At 28.4% G+C, this 23,993-nt stretch overlaps 1 protein-coding gene across 3 annotated transcripts; it reads left to right on the forward strand.

The window, feature by feature from the left end:
* Positions 1 to 774: 774 nt before the first annotated feature.
* LOC132923382 (protein dispatched) lies at positions 775 to 12,899 on the forward strand. Of its 3 annotated transcripts, none has more exons than XM_060987353.1 (12): positions 775 to 1,124; positions 3,372 to 3,488; positions 4,532 to 4,655; positions 5,427 to 5,603; positions 5,968 to 6,133; positions 7,400 to 7,617; positions 7,682 to 7,858; positions 7,932 to 8,064; positions 8,133 to 8,565; positions 8,634 to 9,021; positions 9,098 to 9,643; positions 9,724 to 12,899. In XM_060987353.1, the coding sequence occupies exons 2-12, from the start codon at positions 3,478 to 3,480 to the stop codon at positions 10,600 to 10,602; spliced, it is 3,252 nt and encodes a 1,083-aa protein (XP_060843336.1). In that variant the 5' UTR covers positions 775 to 1,124; positions 3,372 to 3,477; the 3' UTR covers positions 10,603 to 12,899. The 3 variants fall into 3 exon arrangements, with proteins under 3 accessions (XP_060843336.1, XP_060843338.1, XP_060843337.1); XM_060987355.1 differs by having other exon boundaries at positions 5,971 to 6,133; XM_060987354.1 differs by lacking the exon at positions 775 to 1,124 and adding an exon at positions 1,172 to 1,296.
* Positions 12,900 to 23,993: the final 11,094 nt, after the last annotated feature.

Below are 23,993 nucleotides of genomic sequence, written 5' to 3' on the forward strand. Positions count from 1 at the left end.
TAGGACTAAATCCAAAATTGAATTGAAAAAAATATATTTAGCTACTACGGCAGAAGTACTAATTTTAAAATAAAAATTATATGATTATTAGAAAATCTTTTTACGAGTTGAACAAATCAACATAATAAATTAACTATAATCTACTTAGTCGAAACTCGAAATAGAAGATTTATCGGATTTTTATTTGTATTTTAGTACTTAACACTTTTGATCTATGTACTATGTATGTAGTTATTTTTACAGCCATTGTCTTATTACCGTCAAAATATCAACACAAGCGTCCGGCATCACAATATTTTTTATCACTGTGTGTCAAGTCTGTGTAACGTATACCACATTAACTTGAAAAAAATCGTCTTTTTCTCATGAGTCAGGACGTTTTCGGAAATACTTCGCGTCTCGTCACGGAGCGCAGCACGGCCCGCATCTGCGCAGTGACGCCGTGTTGATGAATGCACGGATTTGTCATTTGTGAATGTGAAATCTATCGAGTGACGGCAAACGCAAACGCTCTTATCCCCAGTTTCCCCTCTACCAATAACATGCGTCTTTTAAGCCGAGCGAACCAACAGGTGTCGGGTCGGTGGGGGTGGTACAGCCTGCTGCTGCAGCCGTACAGGTGCAGCGATGTCGTTGTTTCCATGGGAACCGTGTTCTCGCCGCGCTCTTTCCCGCCCGCAATCACTCCTCACTGGTCGCGTATAGTGTATATTATATTATATTATACCGCGTTAACGCGGCGCCCGGCACGGCGGCACGGCCCGAACAGGCTCTAACGATCTATCGGGTGCCGACCCATGGCGGCGTCGACGATGACGACATTCTCTTGCGCTCGTCGTTCACTGCTCACTGCTCAGTCTTCTGTCCAGACAGTTCAGTGTCGTGTCTGCGATGTGTGCGGATGGGTTGTCGTCGTCCGTTGCTGATCGCACGGGTTGTGCATCGATTGTTATCGTTTTATTGCGCGCGGCGTAGATCGTCAATACTAAAACTTTAAATCGACATCGGTGATCGTCTCTGATCATTACATTATAACCGTGCATAACCATTGCAGTACGCGTGACGTTTAATTTTCCTCCGTCGAGGGCCATCTTCCAACTAGCTGGTATAGGTAGCTACTTTAGGTATGTACCGGCATGTCTACAAAATATAATATCTAATAAGCTAAGACTATAAATCGGGATCCAACTACCCAAGTCTGCGTGCAACGACCTACGGGGTTTGTTTAATAATACAATGTCCATCTATTGATTCTAAAAGCTTAAGCTTCCGAGCAGATAACAGTTATTAACAAACGTAGGTATTTTTATGTAATAACACATTATTCATTATACATCCAATCTTAACTTCAACTTATTGTATTGCTATTAATGTCTAAAATCTAAGTAGAAAAAACAAATATACTAATATAAATTAATTAATAAGATAGGACATTGAGACAAATGTTCTGTAGATTTGTATCACGGTATGTTGACTGTTTAGAAAGTTTTATCTTATACTTAACATGATTTGTATACAGGTCATAGGGTTTAAAATGATATATACAAATAATATCTTATACCTAGTAAATTAATTCCAATATTAACAGAAGCTTTTTTCCAGTCTTGTATATTTTTTTTATTTAAAAATATTGTTTTTTATGAGTACTAAAATCTGGTTAAGACTGACGTTTTTACATTTATATAGTGGTATACGGAATTTGAGAAATTATATATTACATGTGAGCTATAAAGTTATAACATACTTACATAGACCACTGACCAATACTTATAGCCTATAAATTATAGGTGCTTACGGTTTGAATTCTACTAGATATACCAGCTGATTGCTGATATATTGTTGGTAAAAATGTTTACGATCAAGTATGTCGTTATAGTAGGTAGGTAGTATTATACAATCTTTACGAATTTATATATTATAGACTATAGGAATAAATCTATTGAGTATTGCCAGTATTGGCTATTACTAGTCTAATGGTTTACATAATTTTTATGTAACGTAATGAGAGGGCTAATTATTTTTTTACGCGTATTTTAATTGCAATAATTGAGATCCGTAAAATGTATTTTAGGACGAAGGAGGTACCTATTAATGTATTAAACAATGAGTTTGAGCTTTGAGATCACCATATTGTAAAAAGTAAGCGCTGGATGTTACGTAATGACTTATGGCAATACCTATTTCTAAAAGATGACATTAAATTTATAAAAAAAAATACAACATTTTTGGATCAATATATTTACTAAAAATGCATTATTACAATAAAATATAATACAATACAAAAAATACAATTTGAGATTTATTTTTAAAAATTTCTTTTGTAAGTACCTTATTGCAGATTTGTAATTATTTATGAATATTTTATGTTTTTCAATACCTGTATTTTTTAATCATATCGTGGTATTCACTTTAGTTTTATTCAAACGAGAGGAAAACGTGCGTTGCGTAAAATATCGTTAAAACACAAACACCAATGTCATCAATTAATAATATTATTCAAAACGTTCGACCAAATATATTATACTCATTTGCTCAAACGCATTACATATTTCATAAATTGACCCATAACAAACCATATATTTTTATGAGCGATCTGCTTATTATTGGCTTGTCTACTTCTACGGACCTACGGCTCATATACTGTATTATAATTTATAATAATATAAATAATATTATAATATTCATGACGTATAGCTCCTACTTTAGTACCTACTTTACAAATTGAATGTATAATAGTACAACTCTACTTGCACATTTTTATTTTATAGTTACTAATGTTACTATAATATTATATGTCTATAATCTATATGTATATATAGTAATATCGTGGTTGTAATTGCCACCGCGGCACTCGTCTGTTCAATTATTATATTATTATTAATTATTATTATACATATATATAATAGAAAATACTATTTATTATTGATTTATAAGTATTTAATCATAATACTATTATTGTTATGTTCACGATCAAACGATGTTTAACGATGAAGGTTTACTATCTAAAAACGCACGTGTAGCCGGTGAATGTTTCTAAAGAATTTTAGAATTGTCTACCGCCGCGTGTGTAATGACTGTTATGTATACGCTTAGGCGCTCCCCCCCCATCATTTTTATTTTATGACTGTGATTTATTGTTATAAGATTTCAATAATACAGTAATACTTAAGAGTTATTGATAAATATTCCTGGCTATAAATTCGACGAGTATTATAGGACGTATATGTACAAAAAGTAAAAGCCGATTTATTAGCAATGTTTATTCTTATTTATTTAACCAGTTGGGTTGTGATTTAAGTGTAAAACTGGAATAAAGTTAAAGAGCGATGTATTCAAGACTTCAATTATATATTTATTATTTACATTTTCAGAATTCAAGAAAAAAGAATTAATGGTTGGAAGTTTGGAAGACAAGAATTTGTAGTATTATAAGGTCTTTACCACATATTGTTTGATTCATTGTCTGATTATTTTAAAATGATTGACTGGTAAATATAATTTTTTTATATATAAGTTAATGTAAGTTAAATATTTTTTGATGATTAAATAGATGTTGCATATTAGCATATTTTATGAATATTAAATACAATTTTTGATTTTTGTTTGGATATTAAATTATTATGACTATTATGAGTCTAAAATAATTAAAAGATCAGCCAAATAAATATATTGTTTTCTAAGAAGCTATTTTATACAATACTAAATTTATAATTTGCTATTTATATAATTTAAATTGTTTCATAAACAATTAATAACATGTAAACAAGTTTTACATCCTTAAAGTGGGTAAATTCTAAGTATTTTTATGAATTATGCATAGATATTAATAGATATAGCCATTATACATTTTTGATAAACATTCTTTGTATATTTTTGTAATAATTGTATGTATAGTATACCTCTATTATAGTATTACATATATTTAATATTATTCTTCAATACCTATTCTTTGTGTGGAAATCATCTAGGTCCTAATAATAACTATCAATATTATAAGGTTAGATAGACCTAGGGTATGTGAATGTGGTATGTCTTAAAGTAGTTGATTTATTTATCAAAACAAACAATTGTAATTATGATTTATGAAAATTGAGTTGTTAGTGCTATGTTATTGAGTTATTCTAATTGATAAATTAACTTTTGTGGAGTATAGGGATAAACACTCGATTTATTATATTTTTTATAGTTTTCTTTTAAAATATACTGATGAATATAAATGATTTTTCTATATATATATACACTTATGTGTTTTTGTTTATCTTTTATGACATTATTGCAGATGTTGGTACAATTAATTTAATTATAAATAATTGTTGTACATGATTGCTCATAACTTATATTTTAATACTATAGTTTTGTAATGGTTAAAAAATAAATTTTTATAATTGTATCGTCTTTTCATAATATGACTGCATTTTAGTTATTATAACTTACTAAAAATGAATTATTATTTGAATTAAGTATTTTTTATCAAAATTTGTATTTATTTTTTCATATATATTTATTTACGTTATTTTAAATTTTATTTTAGGTATGTGAAATTATTAGTAAACCATCCACGTAAAGTAATATCAACTGTGGTGTTATTATGCAGTAGTACTATTCTTATACCTTATTTTATTGGACGCTTACCAGAGTTTTCACATCCTGAACTAGTAAGTATTTAAAGTTTTTCTACTGATTTAATTAATTTATGATTAAAATATTGATTATATTAAATTGATAAAAATTATTTACATTTATAAGTAGGAAGGAGTAAACTTTATTTATGTATGTATGTATTGTTTGAGTTTTCTCATAATTTCTGTGTCCGGTACTGAATTTGCTTTGTTCTGATTAGCCAAAATAATATTATTATGGTTTAAAAAAAAATGTATAAAAAAATAAAGGAAGAGAACCCACCCTTGGATAATTTAAAAGTATACTATTGGCAGAATATCTAATACTTCTTGGCTAGAATAACTTTAAATAGAGTAAAAATATAAAAAAATAATTTAGTATACTTAATAATAATAATAATAATAGGTATTAAAAATAAAGAATAATTATAGAAATATATTCTTTTGAATATTATTTATGGGTAATTTAAATAGATCACGATTCATATACTTAACTTTATTAATTTAGTCAAATTTGCCCAATGGTATTGTTTTATATAATTTGAATAGTTTGTTAACTATAAATTACAAAATTATATTTAAAGTGAGAAGACTAATCAGAAATAATTAAAATAAAAGTTAAATAAAATCAGTTTTTAAGTATAATCAAGTTGTTTTAGTTTTTATTAATATTGTAATATAAAATAATGTATAGAATTTATTATATATAGCCATACATACAGAACTATTATTGTGTTAATTTGTAATTGCAATATACAAAATTTGTATTTAAAATTAAATTAAAATAATATTTTATATTTTAAATAGGGTTTTGAGACACGTGGTACTGAAATAGGTAATCGTCAAGTTACTTGGGACAATTTAATTAAAGCATTAGAAAAAGGCACAGAGTTGGTAGATGATATTACAAGAATACCAACTCATATATTACCAAAACATTATAAAGATATAGACTTCAGGAAAAATGATGTTGTAGTTAATTTTGTAAGTTATGTTTAATATTACTTTTAGTTTATTTAGTATTGTTAATTATTTTAAATAACTTATAATGCTATATATTATAATTAAAAATTATTATTTTTTTGAATGTTTTAGTAAAACTAAATTCATTTTTGATTTCTAAACAATGATATCTGTCCCTATTAATTAAAGATATTAATTTATGAATGTTAAGTTTAAACGTTTTGTAGTTTAGATAATAGGAGTAGTTAGAAATTGAATATTATTAATTATTATATTTATATTTTATTATATGTATTTTTACTACATTATCCAATTATTCAAACTTTAGATGCTTGTAAATACTTTTTTATTTATGTACAATATTCTATAATATTTTTACACATAGAAGAATTTGAAGTCTGATGTGGATTCTACAAGTGCAGATATAAAAAAATTCCTACCTCAAACATCACCATTAGATGATGAAGTATTTGAAGAAACTGAAATGATGACGCAACGGAATGATAAGAAAAGACGAAAGAGTAGATTAGATTTTTTTTGTTCAAGACCAAGTTAGTAATACTAATAATATCTATTTAAAAATGTAGTTATACTTAAAATTTAAAATTTAAATTTAAAAATAATAATAATAATAATTATTTAATTAATTTAAAATTTCTGTACTTCACTAGTTTATGGTTAATATTTTAGTATTCTATATTATTAGTGCTCAGATTCTACAGCATTTGATAATTATTTTAAGATACATATAAAATTCTTATAAATATAAATGTATACAAATAAAAGCTATACATTTGTTTTGTACATCATGTATTACAAATATATAGTTTTAATATTTATAATTTATGTTTTAAGCATTTTATATTTTAGTCCTATTTTTCTACCATGCAATTTGATTGATTTTGAAAAATATTTAGTCTTTCCCGGATAATTTTGAATAATTGTATCTAATTCACAGCATTTGAGTTAATTTTATTTTTTTGTGGAAATTTGTTAATTATATTATAATATGTTATAAATCACTTTTTAATTTTTTATTCAAAATAATAAATACAATTGTTATAATTGTTATATTATAGCAATTTGTTTTTCAAAGATTTTTAGGAATATTATAACACATATATGTATATTTCAGTACTTTTTAGATATATAAATCTGAGCATTGTACCTATATAATGTATTCAAAGATGAGTAGGAAAGCTTTTGCAATGATATATTTTTAATCTTGGAAAATACTTTTTGGAGATCAGAAGTGTTTCAAAAATTTTATTTGATCCCAATATGATTTGAAAGTGCTCATGATTGGTTTGTTGGTTTGTGAAAATATTGTTTATAGAGGTTGGAATTCTCAATCATAAAATTATCAAGATACAATTTTAAACATAGGAATAATCATAAATGAGTTATATTATAGAATTTTATTGGTTTGAGCAAAATTTGAAATTCAGAATATAAATGTTTTGATGTAACCCTCAAATATATTTATAATATATAAAAAAAAAAAATATTATACCTACAACTAGCAGAATACTGAAAAATATTAATTGCAAAATACCAGTTGGAAACATAATTATATTATATTACTAAATTATTAAAAATAGTTATTTAGTATACGTGGTTATGTAATTCAGTTTTTAATTTTATCATCATTTTTTTCTTCAACAATTTTCTCAAAGTCAACAAAGTTGTATTAAAAAATTAAAAATTTTAAAATGAATTAACTTTAAGTCTGACTAAAATTTAGGTAACAACATCTAAAATTCTTTGTTACATTAATAATTTTATGTTTAATAATTAAAATTCATATGATTTTGCAGCGTATGATCATGCTAGAGTGGTGTTCACATCTAGTGATGGTGGAAATATTTTTACATTTAAGTCTATCAAGGATATGTGTCTTATACAGGAGCGTTTAGAAAATTTGGTAGCATATAAAGATGTCTGTGATGTACAAGACAATGGATGTTGTCCTCCGTGGTCTTTGGTTAACTACATTACATTGTTAAGAAAACATAAGTCTTGTTCAGAAATTACAGTAATTTGAATAAAAACTGTTTATTTTTAAATCTAAAATACTTATATTATATATTATTATTTAGCCGAGAGATATTAATGCAACAATGACAATACTTGAAGGTTGTGCTCACTTTTATCATGACAATAAGTTGTTTGAATGGCAAACAGATCATCCAACAATACCACGACAATGTGTTCAATTTAGTGGTGTTTATAATTTAATGCATTATCACTTAGATGTAAATTTTATGCCACCACATGTAAATCAATTTTTTTTTTTATTATATATCTTACATTAAATTTTTTTTTATTATTTTATTTAAATAATTTTAGGCTCCAACTAATGTTTTGACAAGTTCAATGATGTTTTTACCATTTGGAAAAGGATCAATTGTTCATGTTTATGAAGCAATGAAAGACGCTAATTTATCAACATCATTAGTTAGCATATCAGCAATTGATTTTGGTAAGAAATATATCTTAAAATAAATTTTAATAATAAATTAAGTTTAAGATTTATATTATCATTTTTAGGTATTAAAGAAAAGCTATTTGACCTTGAGCTTGTCAGGGATATATATCTAATTTTCCTGAGTACCTTTTTCATTATGTTATGTGTATTATTTTATACTTGGTCAATAATAATTACAATTGTGACTTTCTTGAATATACTATTTTCCTTATCCGTTTCCTATTTTATTTATACATTTGTGTTTCAAATACATTTTTTTCCATTCATGAATGTTCTTGCCATAATTGTGTTAATTGGAGTCAGTGCAGATTCATCGTTCATTATGTGTGATGTTTGGAAAGTAATCAAGATCAATGACCAGGCTGGTTCTTTGGTTGATGTAATTTCTAAGACATTGAAACATTCATTACTTTCTATATCATTATCCACAACAACGACATTTTGTGCTTTTGCATCATCATTTCTCAGTGCTATTAATGGAATTAGTTGTTTTAGGTATGTTTATTAAAATCATATTTATTACAATAATTTGTTATTCTAATTATTATTTTTTTTTTAATTAGTATTTTTTCAGCTATGGCAGTTTTTGTGAATTTGTTAATAACTGTAAGTTTATTGCCATCCTGTATCGTACTTTTAAGCTCAAAGCACAGGCATAATATTGTGTTATTTGAAGTTGGATCAGTTAATAAATTACTTTCAATGGAGCAAATGTTACGTGGAATTCAAACTTCTTTTAATGCATGGTTATTAAAAATTGTGTTTCGCTTTCGATGGGTGTGGATAATATTTTTTTTTATCCTGGGTATTTTAAGTATAACTATAATATGGATATGGCCAGGTATGAAATTACCAGAATCTGTAGAGTTTCAGTTGTTTCGAGAGTCTCATCCATTCGAACAATATGATTTGATATATAAAAACCAATTCTGGTTTGAAAGAATTTTAAGGGTAAGTCATTATAATACTACAATTTTTATTTAAAATGTGAATATATTTATTATATAATTTAATTTTAATTTTATAGATTGATAATAATCCAGAAAATCGTGTTCCTCTACGGTTTGTCTGGGGTTTGTTTCCCAATGATACGGGTAATCATTTGGATCCAGAAGATCATGGAAATTTAGTATATGATCCAAACTTTGATATAGCGCATCCTAAGTCGCAAAGTTGGCTATTGCAGTTTTGTGCAAATTTACGCTTACAGCCTTTCTATCGAGCTGTTGGTGGACCACAATTGACAAATTGTTTTATGGAAACTTTTGTGAAATGGATGGGCCATGCTTGTGTAAATAATCTCGAAAAAGATCGATGGCCATGTTGTAATTCTTTTGAGTTTCCATACCCGAGAAATATATTTCATTTCTGTATTATGAAAGCCATGTACATTGTGTATAATACACCAGTTTCCATATTTGTTCCTTCTGCAGCTGGACCTAAGTTTTCAAATCCATTATTTCATCCAGAAAACCAAACACTCATGCCAATCATAAAAGCTGTTGTTGTAGAATTAGAAAGTAATTTTATTTTTACTACATCTTATACTGATATGGAACTCTTTTACAAACAAGTAATTATATTTTTACTTCATTTAATTATTTACAAACAATGATTTTTTGTTTATTATGTTATGAATTGTCTATAATTTAGGTTGAGTCATGGTCATCTAAAATGATGGAAACTGCTCCGCCGGGCCTCAGAAATGGTTGGTTTTACAGTCATCTTGGTTTCTATGATCTTCAAAAGACATTAATTGAAGACACTATAATGTCAGCTGTTATTGCACTTTTTCTTGCTTTTACTATAATGTTCTTTGTAACTACAAGTATTTCATTAACTGTAATTACAGTGCTCTCCATATTTTTTATCATATGCACTACAATTGCTGTGTTGGTTTTGATGGGCTGGCATCTTAATGTCTTAGAATCAATTGCTACTTCTGTAGCTATTGGTTTATCTGTAGATTTTAGTTTGCATTATACTATTGAGTATCAGTTGGCTTGTGAAGACTCACCTAGAGCAACAGCTATTTCAAAAGCATTGTCCTTAATGGCCTGTCCATCATTAATGGGTGCAATCACAACTGGCGCTAGTGGAGCATTCATGTTGCCTTCAGATGTTTTACCGTATGCTCAACTAGGCATATTTTTGATCATAATAATGTTTATTAGCTGGTTCTACTCAACTTTTTTTCTAGTATCACTTTTATCAGTATTTGGTTCAGATTATGATCATGGTCCATATCCATATCGTTGTTGTAAGAAATTACGAAACATCAATGTGAATGAAAGACATAAAAATCGTGTAAGACATGCTTCTCCATTTTCTAATGTTGCATCAGAATCAACTGTATCATGTATAAGCACTGCTATTGTTAATCAATCTACAGCTCAAGAATTAGAAAATTTAACTGTTCTCCCAGTAAAATGTCAACCTTCTAGTACAAAATCTGTTACTTCGTGCTTATATTTGAATGTTGATGATAATGATGTGATAAAAAAAAATGAAACTAATGCCATACACATTTAAAATTCGTCGTTAGTTAAGTATTTTTATTTGAACATAGAAAATACCTACCGAATTTTATTATTTATTGGGTATTTGATATTAATAAACTTTTATAAACTTATTATGTCTATGAAATGATTTAGTAAATATTTACTGTAGTGTTCCGACTAGAGTGGGCAAACATAGGGATTGATTATCTGTCATACTTAAATTAGCAAGGTTACATCTATTAGATGTACACTTACCAGTATTTCCTCGATTTTGAAGAACCTTTGTGGTGATTTACCCAGCCTCGCGGGCTTGGAGGCCACTATAGGCCTTAAGTTTGGTGACCGAAGCCATTAGGCGCTAGGAACTATTATTGTGATACTTACTTAAATTTTATACTGTAATAGTAATTTGTAGTAATTCGAGGGATATGTTTATGTGCTCACTAATACATATATACTAATACCTGTTGCACATAATATTAAAACATGTTTTTTTTTTCTGCGGAGTTTCATAACATACCTATTGTTTTAAATGAAAAACAAATTAATAATTATAACTATAGTATATAGTATATAGTTATAATTATGAAAATTGCTTGTGCTCAATTAAATGTTCATTAGTTTATATTAAGTATAAATTTTATTTATTTGTGTAGATAGTTAAAATGATTTATGTTTGTAAAATATTTACTTTGTTAATATTAGTTTTGAATTTTGATCTCTTTAGTTTGTAAAATTATTGTGTTTTTATTATTTTATGAAATTTTTTGAGTTTAATATTTGATGCATTTAATAAAATGCTATTGTTTATTATATTATAGTTTAACAATGTAATAGCTATTATATTTAAATATAAGTTACATGTGTATTAAATTATATTTATAATTTTTAATCATAAAAGTAATATACCTATGTATACAGACATTCAGTTATTTATGTTTATTAGTTTATTGTAAAAAAAAAAGATATTTCAAAATATTATTATTATTGTAAACAAGTTCATTTGACTGAAAGGAAAAGAGCGGAATTAATTGTGTTACTTCAAAAATATTTTGCGGCTTTTAAAAATATAAACTAATTTTTTAGTTTTAAGACATAGACTTATGAACTAAAATGTTGTCGAATTAAGAAGTAATTTATAAGTGAGATTCAGAAATTTAACTAAAATATACAATATAATTATTTATTTATTTTTAATGGTTATAATTATTGTTATTGTTACCAAGGAGAATGTCAGCGCATTATGTTTTTCTTAATTCTTTTTCTAAACCATGCGCAGCATAGCAAATTTGCGTTTAATCTTTCAACAAAACTAATCCTATAATGTTAGCTAGCTGTAGTAATAATGAATAAACCTATCATAAAATTTAAAGTTAAAAATGTAATCTATATTCTTACTTCTTACGTTGGCTTTTTCATGAAGTTATGTGTAAGAATGTGCATAATTTCATGGATTTAAAAATGTTCATATCTTACTTTAAAATTGAAATGTCATAAAATTTCAACGTTAAAGCACAGATCAAGTTCTTAACTTTAAGTTTGATAATAAGTCATTTTACTTAAATACTAGCGCTAATAATTAATATTACAAGGTAGATTTAGTTGAACGTCAATTTTCTATGTTGCGCGTAGGTCGCAGAGAGAAAACAAATGGTGTGCTGACATCCTTTTAATTAAAATTATTTACAATAGGAAGTGGTGGTGTGAAATATTTTTCACTAAACCTACACACAAAAAAACATTTACTGACATAGTGATATAGTCTTTAATACTCATAATTTTTGTATAATCTACGTGACCATGCTAAAATAATTATAGTATATTATAATTATTAAGTATAGTGATCAGGGGCGTATTTAGAAATGTCGGGGGGGATGACCACAAACAAAAAGTTCAAATTTGCGTACATGGGGCGTAGAGTTGTAAAATTTTTCATATAATAAAAATGAGTATAAAATAGGTGAATGGGGGAGGCACGGGCCCCATGTGTCCCTCCCTTAAATACGCCCCTGATAGTGATGGTGTTCGATGCCTCATTTCAAGCACTCGCAAGCACAACAATTTACTAGTTTTACAATTTACCAGTCACGCCAGCACTTAATTTAACAATATATTAAATATTGCTCTTTTGCATTATGGTTGTGCAAAATAAATTGTGAACTGTATATTGATGAATGTTGGTTGATTTTCTTTATTGTCTTAAGTAGATATCTACATATATAATATTGTATTATTGCATAATTAACTACATTACTATTATAAATGTATTTACCTATATTAATATTATACATGGAATTGATTTGTATTAAATATTCTGTTGTGATGGAACATTGTTTGTAATTTAGTACAAAATAAAATTAATGCAAACAATAGAAAGTAAATTTGATTGCAATTTATGTTTGTAATGAATAGGGCTCGGATTTTAAAGCAAATGCTTCTTTTTATATATTTAAGATAAAAATCTAATTTTTATACATAATTCGTTTCACGTTAATCTGATTCGAAATAAACGAATTTATTTTTGCTTTTTTTAATATAAATGCTTTTTTTGCTTTTTTATTGCTTTCTTCAGTTATTCTAGCTGTGTAATTTTTATTTGTTTGTTACGCTATAGTAATTAAAAAAATGTTCATATAATTTATAAGAAATGTCAAAACCCGTAATAAATTATTATATAAAAGTGTTTATTTACTTAATAAGAAATGTGAAAACCCGCAATAATGACCGTGACCGTACCATTAGTGCGAAACGTCATTAAATGTAATGATTGAAATGTATAGATTTAAGATTATCGATCTACAGATAGCTTATGGGTCGATAGCTTATCGACTATTGCATATAGTTTGTAGATTTTAGTTTTTATTCAGTTTTATAAAATTATAACCTAATTCGTGTTAATTTTTAGTCGTGCTTTTTTTAAAAATAAATATGCTTCATTTTTGCTTTTTTTAAACAATTTTATGCTTTTTTTGTTATTTATTATGCTTTAAAATCCGAGCCCTAGTAATGAACCTATCACCTAATATTATCATAGGTACCTATCGCCTATCATCGATCTATGTATATTATGCAATTTCTAAATACTCCATTGGAATTATGTAGGTACCTTATTAAAGTTGACTTAATACATTTAACTAAAAATAAATGTTTGCATAATTATTAATTAATATGTCGACAGTTCAAATTCTGTCATCGCAGTTGTAGTGTATTTCAGTATTTGTGGTTGCGAGTGTAGTGGCCAGCTGGTGAGTGTATGAAGCTGTGCAGTAGCTTGCGGTGAAATAAACAAGTAAAAATTTTTCTAAGTGTTTTTAAATTGAAAATATTTCTAACCGTTATTTTTGAACCAAAAATGTTTCTATGTCCTAATGACTAAATCCTGACAATAGACTGGTGTGAAGGTGCTCGCTCTAATTCTTGTATTTCACGCCTAAAAAAGTTTTATCTTGAGCTTTCCCATATAGGTTCTTTCTTCACATTTCTTGGTCATACACCTTCTGGTGTAATGTGGTCAAGAGCTGCGCACCACCGTGTGGCTACCATTCACGCGTACGTGCGATAATCCCCTATTATCTTATGCAGTCTAAACGACCAGTGGCGTACTTAGATCTCATTTTTTTTTTTGGGAGAGGGGGTACCCTGTTAGTACGCTACTGCGGATGACGTATCTCCCATACCTAAATTATAATTACGCGTAGCTGCAGCTGTCTGCTAAAAGGCTGTAAGTTACTGTGTACAAACAAAATCATAAAGTATTTTTTGTGCCTAACGAGTTGCACTCTATTCCTATATGAAATGAATTTTACAGTACCTATACGAGAGTGCCTATAAATTATTATTTATTACTTATATGATTGAAGATTGACGTACATGTATTGACGAGTATTTGATATACTTGCTAGTTGCTAGACATACCCATAATTATGTATAATATTTTTGTAGTTTACTGTCCCTCATTATATACTAGAAGGTGTTGTTTACGTCATTGGATCTTGTTACATTGTTATAGAATATCAGAGGACGTAGCATTATGAGAAAAAAGTCAAGTGTCACCCCTTCAAAAGTGCACCTTAGTCATTGTGCTGCAGTGTCGTAGACCGCAGTGGTAAAAAATCTTCAAAAACAAATCTAAAAATGTTTTAAGAGTAGAAAAATTAATTAACGTCATCATAAGTTGTTTTTTTTTTAAACTATTGATAAGTATTTTAAAAATGTAAGATAGCTATTGTAACAATAGCACACAACAGTTGTGTGCGTATAGCGTACTACCTACCTATACTTAAAATATAATAATATGAATAGCCATAAATATTATACATCATAAATAATTTAAAACAAACCAACATTTTTACCAGGTAAATTGTCAAATAATTTCTAAAACCACAAACATATTCTAATATTCATTTCATTATAAAATGTAATAAGAAAAAAAATAATGGAAATTCCCCGTTCTGCGGTATTGCCGGTATTATAGGGTTTTCGAATTAACCTCGTCATAGTGGACGAAAATACCTATGTCACTTGTAATTTAAAAGCGTTTAATTTTTTGGGACATGATAAAGTACTGGAAGTACGGCTGAAGTGGTGATATTAAATTTAGGAACTGATTTAGATTATCCACAACTATATTTTTTACTCGGGATCATCACAAGTATTTCATATACATTAGATTCTATTTATCTAGGTATCTACTATTAGTTAAGTATATTTAGGTACCTATAGGCTATATTATATTTCATTTTAAATAATATTTTATCTTACTATTATATAAACAGATAGTGTTTGTTTGTCTTCAAAAACTACTAGACCGATTGTTTTTAAATTTTAAATAAAGATTCTTTATTGCACATGGAATGGAATATCATAGGCTAAATAAAGTATAATTTAGTACAATTTTTTTTGCGATTTATCATTTATATTCACAATAGTCAGTGTTTCATCCGTCATTTGCGTTGTATAATTGTATTTATAACTTAAAATATACTCACATTCGCCATCATTGTAGCAAAGATGGCTATAGTTAATGATTGCTTTGATTTTGCACGAAGAAGGAAACAGTAAATAAAATTAAAAGTGAAATTTGTGTATTTTCGTCGCGCTGTCGTCGAACACGGTACGGTAACAATGTATGTGAAGTTGGCCTCCCCAACTTTGTTTGACCACTTCCAAAAATAAGCCAATATTTTGCAAATTAATTAGTTGCAAATAATTGCAAATAGGTTTTCAAAATTTGCAAATCAATATTTTTTTTGGAGGATTTTCTGACCAAAAATTATGTTTGATTCAGTGTTCTATGGTCTTACATTTTTAAAAATGGATATTGCTGGATACTGGTATATATTTATCTACAGTCAATAATGTTTACTTAAATCAAATAGCGCAACGATATATGAAATCCTGATGGTAATTCTGATTTAAAAGGAATGAACTTAGAATCAACAAGCGCGTACCTCAAAAAATGAAAAAACCCTAATCTAATTAATTTTAGAGTTTTAGAGTGAGTTATTAGTTTAGATTTTAGTTCTTAGAGCGTGCAATGGTAAGGTATAGTAGGTTTACGCGCGTGTTACTGTTATGGGTGATACTACAAACCGTATAATATATTAATATCAATATATCATACAATATTACTATTTACTATACCTACGTACGAACATAATATAAGTAAAATGCTTTAATGTCAAACTCATGAAGCGTTATATTTGGCGGACAAAACTCGACCTTGTACCTATTTGTGAACAGATGAACTTCATAATTCTCATCAAAAAGCCTATCATTGCTGTATTTTTCTACTGACATACCTAGTCTGTATGACTTAGTTGTGCCATGAATCATGACAAACCTATAGAAACAACTTAAGTTAAAATCTTGTGACTGAAATGTATAAAATAACTTTCAAGTATTGAAGAATACTGAATAATTAATAGGACTTGTACCCACATAATAATAATATGTTGTCTGTCTTACACTTTTACCTACACAGTATACACCTATAGGACATGACAAATTTTTGTTCGTCAGTTTCAATAGTGTGCTGTTAGTTTTGATGTTAGATTGAATTGTCCAATTATCAAACTTTTATAGGTAAGAATATTAGGTATCTATGTTATTCCGATCAGTTTTTACGTTATTTTAATTTTTAACTGAGTTTTGAGAATTTTCAAATATTAATATTTTACATACCTACTCATAATTCACTTAAAAATTGGTCAAGAGAACACAGATAATAATGTTCTTACCTAAAAATTTGATAACTGGACAATTTACTCAAATATCAAAACTAACAGCATACTATTAAAACTGGAAATGAATATTTGTTATGTCATGTCATAGGTACGCGTGAAGACAGAGACAACACTTGCGGGTACGACGTCCCCTTAAACGATGTATTTAAATTTGGGTACCCTTATATTATCATTTATCATCTTTGTCACAAAAAGATTTATAAAATAAAAATCTATAATACTAACCAATTTGCAATTAGTTTGCAAAATATCGGCATATTTATCGAATTATTGAGACATTTGAGACTAAGTCGGGGGGCTGACAAAAAAAACTTGTAAAATTCACCAAAAAAAAAAATATTGATTTGCAAATTCTAAAAATCAATTTGCAATCATTTGCAAAATATTGATTTATTTTTCGAATTGATCAAACAAAGTCGGGATGGGGGAGGCAACTTCACTACATATTTTGGTTGTGTGAAATACTTCACAATTTTATATTTCATAAAATATTCAAATACTAAGTACAACAATTTAACTCATATCAGTAGGTACCTACTTCTGAATATTTAAGTTACAATGGCATAGACATGGACATTAGATAACTTCTTTTATATCCATGGACACAGAATCGATACAATAATTATATGATACTCATTAGTCATTAAGTAGTTTAGGGACTTAAAAAAAATATTTTAGTTTTAACTATAAAAATATACATTTATTTAATATATCATTATTTCTACAGGGTAGGTAGGAAAGTAGTTAATAGATAAAAGGAATACATAAAAAATGGAAAACCGTTTGTTTGTTTTCTAAAAATTTAAACGTATTTGCTTCAAGTACTTCATGTATTCATCGAAACTTGTATAATGTTTGAAACGTTGTCTATTGAGTTTAAAAAAAATACATTCGGAATTTATACAATTATTATAGTTTTCACTTTATCAAATTGTAACATTTACTGCAAATTGCAATACGATAGAGTAGGTACATTTAAAATTTACATTTTAAATACATAACTTATCCCGCTTACTCCCATGAATATTAAATTAGGTACGTGTATACGACAACGGAAATTCATTATTTTTCACAAATAACATGGTTATTTTTTTTCTCCAAAGACCCATGTTTATCTTATAAATGATAAAACTACAAAATAACAGATCATCGTGTATAGTATATAAGGTATACACGATAGTTATATAATTATATAGGTAGTATAGGTACCTAAATTTAAAATGTGCGCGTGTACCGATCTAAAACTTGCCGATAATGCCATGATTGTTGCGATCTTTCTTGTCGATCCCATGCAACAATTGCTATGGTGTTGTGCAAAAAACAATAAAACTTACCTACATTAACTTACGAGGTAAGTTTCGACCCGGGTTTTTCGTTATTGTACCCGCAAAGGGTAGCCCCTTCAATTCGTTTGGGGAATATTATTTTCCATTATACAGACATTAACAGCAGGGTGAATATTATTGTGAGTTGTCGACGATGTGTGAAATTTTGTAATTGGTGTACGGTTTTAGGTGGAATGCTGAAAAGAGATTATGTCCATTTTCCGAGAACAGCAAATGCAGCCATCGAAATTAATAGAATCATGGCCGAAGAAATTAACGGACCTTGGGTTTTCTGCTTTTGAACAATTATATTCAATTGCGCCATTACGGTGTAATTCGTTTGCATACATTCAACATTTTTTACCTGAAAATCGACGAATGTGAAAACATTATATTATGCATATTTTAAGAAATTTTATTTTATAATCAAAACAATTATTTATGTAGATCAGCGGTTCCCAACCTTTTTAGTTGTGCGGACCACAAATTTTCTAAAAAAAATTTGAGGCCCACTAATAGCACACATTTATACCGTTATACCTATATATGCCAAGAATCTCTTTGAATTGTTAAACTTGTAATTAGGTCCAATAAAGTTTTTTTTCTTAAAAAACAAAAGATTCTTGACATTGCTTGTCCCTTACGAGAAAGTCAATATCTAGATTAAAATTGAATAGCTTATTGCGTTAATATTGTGTAATATTATATTATGGTCCACCGTCCACGCCCAGTCCCACACTATCCGCGGTCCATAGGTTGGGAACCGCTGGCGTAGATTATAATATAATTTCGGGTTTTACGTAGGTACCCAATTTAAGTACAGTTTCACGGTGTTCACACGTTGGTTTTGTGTGTTAAATTGTTAATCATAATATAGTCCTGTTAATAGTGAGGAAACTCTTTAATATTAATGTTTTGTTTAAATTTTATTGTAGGTACAATGGCAGTAGAAAAATAGTAGGTAAATACTTCTCACGTATTATTCAGCGTGAATGTGGAGTGTGATGGTCTGTGATCCATTCGGATCAGTGGGCGGACACTATTTGTATTATATTGGTTACCGCACTGTCGGTACGGCTACGGCGGTAAGTGCTCGGTGAGTCCGTGGTGAGCCGATCAGGATAAAAGAACAACACGAATTTCACTATTCGTACGATGTATTTTTAATTTTTATTGATGATAAATAGAGCGCGGATTTCTACGCAATTGCATATTTTTTTCCTTTTAATATTTTTGGATTTTTGTCAATTATCTTCACGAATCATCATAATTTGAAGCTAATGGTGACATTTTGTTTTGCATATTTCTGCATATTTAAAGGTTATGGAATATTTTTGAATATTTTGGCAAAATTCAAAATATATTGCATATTGAAGCAAAAACTTAAAAAAATGTATAAAATAATATAGTAATAATACAGTAGAAAAATTAAAACTAATTTTCATAGTCACTAAATAATAATTTATACATATATTTAGTTATAAGATAAATAATCGATTACGACGTAAACTTCAAATATGCCCCAATAACTTCGGTTGACGTCGAACGTTCGTTTTCAGTAAATAAAAATATGTTAATCGATAAACGACACAGCTTCACAGAAGAATAACTTGAAATGCATATGATTATTCATTTTAATCTTATATGTAAAATTCTCGTGTTTAAATGTTAGTTACCATACTCCTCCGAAACGGTATGACCGATTTTTATGAAATTCTATATGCATATTCAGTAGGTCTGAGAATCGGCTACTATCTAAGCGTGTATGCTGTGCGATAAGTGGTTCCGGAGTTATGGCCTCTTAAGTGTTATCGGTTGAGGTGCGCGGCAGCGGTATACTCAACAGGCGCGGTGTGGGTTCATGATATTTATTTATTTATTTATCATTGATAAACAACGGTACACAATAGCTAGTTGTCAAATGTCTCTATGTCAGGTGTTGACGATGACATAAAGAGAATACACAATTATGCTTTACGCGGTCTTACGACTAGGCACCGTTGTCGGTAATACGGATCACGCAAGAGAGAGAGAGAGACGATCGGCGGCCTGTACTCGTCCGGACCGACTTGTCTTCCCGTCCCACTCTGTATACCTTTGTGGCGTGGGGGTGAGTCGTCGTTGCCCGTGGTGGCGGTTGATAAGGCGTAGAACGGTCGCTGCGGTGCCTGTACTTTGTGTACCGTGTCAAGTATTTATCGTTACATCAGCTAACTATCAGTATAATCACTACGTCGATGAAACGTCTATCGAAAGAACGTGTTTAGATGCTAAACGCGCATCTTGAAGACGCGAGCTTCTTCAACTGCACTTTAAGCTGTTCACTGTGAAAAGTTTTGAGAAAAGACCACGACTTCTTCAGAGAACACGTAAAGTGTACAAATAAACACACGTTAATAAATATTTATATATTTTTAAAATTTTTTATCACTAATAGGTAAATCTGTGTGATTTTGACATTCTTAAACATGTTACATGTATCCACATCAAAAGTTAAATTTATATGGCAGTGGCTAATCGATTTGATATTAATTAAAGTATGAATTACTTTCTGAAATAATATTCATAATAATACAGACATATCGTAATCAGATATGTTTTTAAATTTAGTATACGAGTATACTGGTACTCAGGTATTTTGTACAGGCACCTGAGATTTTTTGCTCTTTTATATGGTACGATTTATATTTCTTCTTATCTTGTTTTGTCCACCAAACTTGAACAATAATGTTATCGCGGTTGTCTCGGATACACGTTACTTATCTGAAAAAAGTATATAAAAGGAAGCGCTATACAGTGATGAAAGTTAGTGCCAGTCGTGAGCGGTTCTTCCCGCGCGTGCTGAGAAGTTCATTGCCAACGGCAATAGATGGCAATGCAGTTATCGTCAGTACAAATTGACACTCAGCTTCATAAGTCGTCGTCACAGAATTCAGATTCTGAATTGACATTTTCTACCGGGCATGAAATACGGGTTGGTCACATAATGTACCTAATAAAATAAAAGTTTTCCTAATTCAATTACTATATCCTAAAGACCTGAAACGATAAATTGAGAGCAATATTGTAATTGCATTAATTCCAGATTAGAAAAATTTCAATTGGGAATCTGAATTTTACAATCGAAAATCTAAAGTCGGGTATTTTAAAATGCAGAATCCGGGATCAAGAATTTTACATGTAAATATTATACGCGATTAAATTATTGATTATAGAGGTATCAAATTTGTGTTTTTTTTATACTATACCTATTTGAATTGGGTCAAGTTATTATGTTGACATGTTGTGTATGATGAATATACCGTTAATAACTGATAATAATAGTATGTAATAACCACAGTATGTGTACAAAACTTACAAAACATGCACCTACTTAAAATATATGCATTATGTTATCATTTGTTTTAAAATAGTTACTTGATAGAGTTGCATAATTTCGGTTGAGATGTTTATCATCAACCCTTTAGCAATTCATAACTATTTGAACTATTTAATTTCATTGATCTGGTAACGACTTTAATAATTATTTTACTATTTCTCATCCTTATTATAATATATGCGAGTTTATTGATAACATTATAAATCTGTCTACTAGCCACAATATAAATAATATAAAATAAAAAAAATAATATTTACACAAGTCAACGGTCTACAACTACACAGTCATTTTTTTTTGTAATACGAGTTCAAAACAATATATTATATTACATAACATGTTTTTATTAAAACATTGTTCATTCGGAGACACAGTCCGATTGGCCAGTCCCAATGATTATCTCTGTTCGCTTTTAAAAATTAGACAGAGGAAAATGTCCACTTAGTCCCTAAAATGACTCTACCTTAGTGTCTTGTATTTAAGTTATATACTTATTTTATTTATTTCTACCATAACCTGCATTATTACCTAACAGTTATTATTGAATGAACCACACAAATCATCTAACTGTTTAATTAATAAGTATTGATTTTTGATAACTGCCTGGCATTTCAAAGAAATATCTGCATATTCTATACGGTACTTGTACGTATACATATTATTGTTGTATTTTTTAGAAAAAGTAATCAAAACTATTAAGTGTTTTAAATAGTTTTGTAACTAATTTTTGATATTATCCAAACTTTTTGTCAAATAGCTTGTTATCTGATTAATGGGTTTTTTCGTCTGACTGACATTTTTTTTTTATCACATAATAAATTGTTTTAAATTTTTATGGATTCGAGTCCAGAGAAAATAAATTCTCACTTCAGATCACGTCAGTTTGATACAAGTGCAGAATATCATATTGTCATGTATATACTATATACTATATAACATTACTGAATGCAATATACTTAAAAACACTGATTGATTCTTTTAAAATTCAAATGCGTCATAATTTAATACCAACTAATACGCGGGCAACGCCGTGTCGGGATAGCTAGTTAGAATATATATATATAAGTAAATTAAATTTGTATGAGAAATAGAGTTAAAATATAATTGTAGTCTGTTGTATTTTGGACAGTCTTATTAAGAAAATGCATAGTTCGGCGTATTGTATAGGGAATATAGGTACAAAGTTGTGCCTGAGAACATTTTATTATAATATTATATTGTTGTGTATTTGGTGTTCTATATTATAAGGCATTTAAAACATCATATAGTTGCATATTTATTATTACATTATTTTGTATTTGTTTAATTTCTATAGTGGCATATTTTGGAGAATGGTATAGAGCAGGGGTGGCATATTATTTGCACGCTACGTGTTAAAATTACCCTTTTTTCGAGCGTGCCATAAAAAATATTATATTATATTCAATATTGTAAGAAACAAATAATGTAATTTTATTGTATAATTAATGTATTAATATAAAAAAGGTTATTTTAGATACACAATATAATAAAATTACTTTGCTTAATGTGTTTTATTTGTTTAATAATTGATGTCAATTCGTTAATATTTGGCTTATAAACATATTTTAATTTTTCGCGTGCCTTCAAAATATTTTTGCGTGCTTGCCACCTCGTTCACGCGTGTCGTGGATTTTCCATCCCTTATATAGAACTATATTCATCAGCTAAGTTGCCTTTAATGTGAAACATAATGTTTGCCTAACCAGATGATCAACTAATACACCAGTGTTCAACTCATTAACTTTTGGGGACATTAAAAGCGGAAAAGTAGATAAGTAATCTACTTGAATTAAAATCATTAACTAATATAATAATCAATGACCGATCGAAGTCAGTTAGTTAATTAATAAACCAATATAGATTCGACCACCGAAATAAAGAAATACATGCCTACTTTATACTTATGTTATTTAATTCCATTGAATTTTAAAATTTTCGTTTCATAGTAACTTAGATCGTTCTGTGTAATATATCATAATTCATAAGCATATTCTGTACATTTTTTCATGGTTAAATTACATAACAATTAGTTGTCAGTTGTTAATTCAACGTTGAGCTCAGATAATTAGATAAATATAAATATTTTATTTAGGTAAAGATAATTAAACAAGCATTTAATCTAGGCGAAATTTAGATAAATTGTGTGTAAAAATGTATTAATTTATATAATAGGCGTTTGATTGTACTGTTTTAATATCCAACTGAGTTAAAATATTTATTATCCTACCATAGAGAAAGAGCTATAGTTTGAATAAATATTATGTACAACCGAATTAAGTGAAAATAACCAATCCTTGATTACAGTGTTTTTATTATTGTAGTTTACTTACTGTGCAGATCAATATTCTTATATTTTAAATAGAAATTAAAGTAAAAATATATATTAACATAACATTTTACTTCGTTGATCATTTGGCATTTTACTACAATCGATGGGGAGAGAGCGCAGTTGGTA

The sequence above is a fragment of the Rhopalosiphum padi genome, chromosome 2 (assembly GCF_020882245.1).
Source record: "Rhopalosiphum padi isolate XX-2018 chromosome 2, ASM2088224v1, whole genome shotgun sequence".
Taxonomy (NCBI): Eukaryota; Metazoa; Arthropoda; class Insecta; order Hemiptera; family Aphididae; genus Rhopalosiphum; species Rhopalosiphum padi.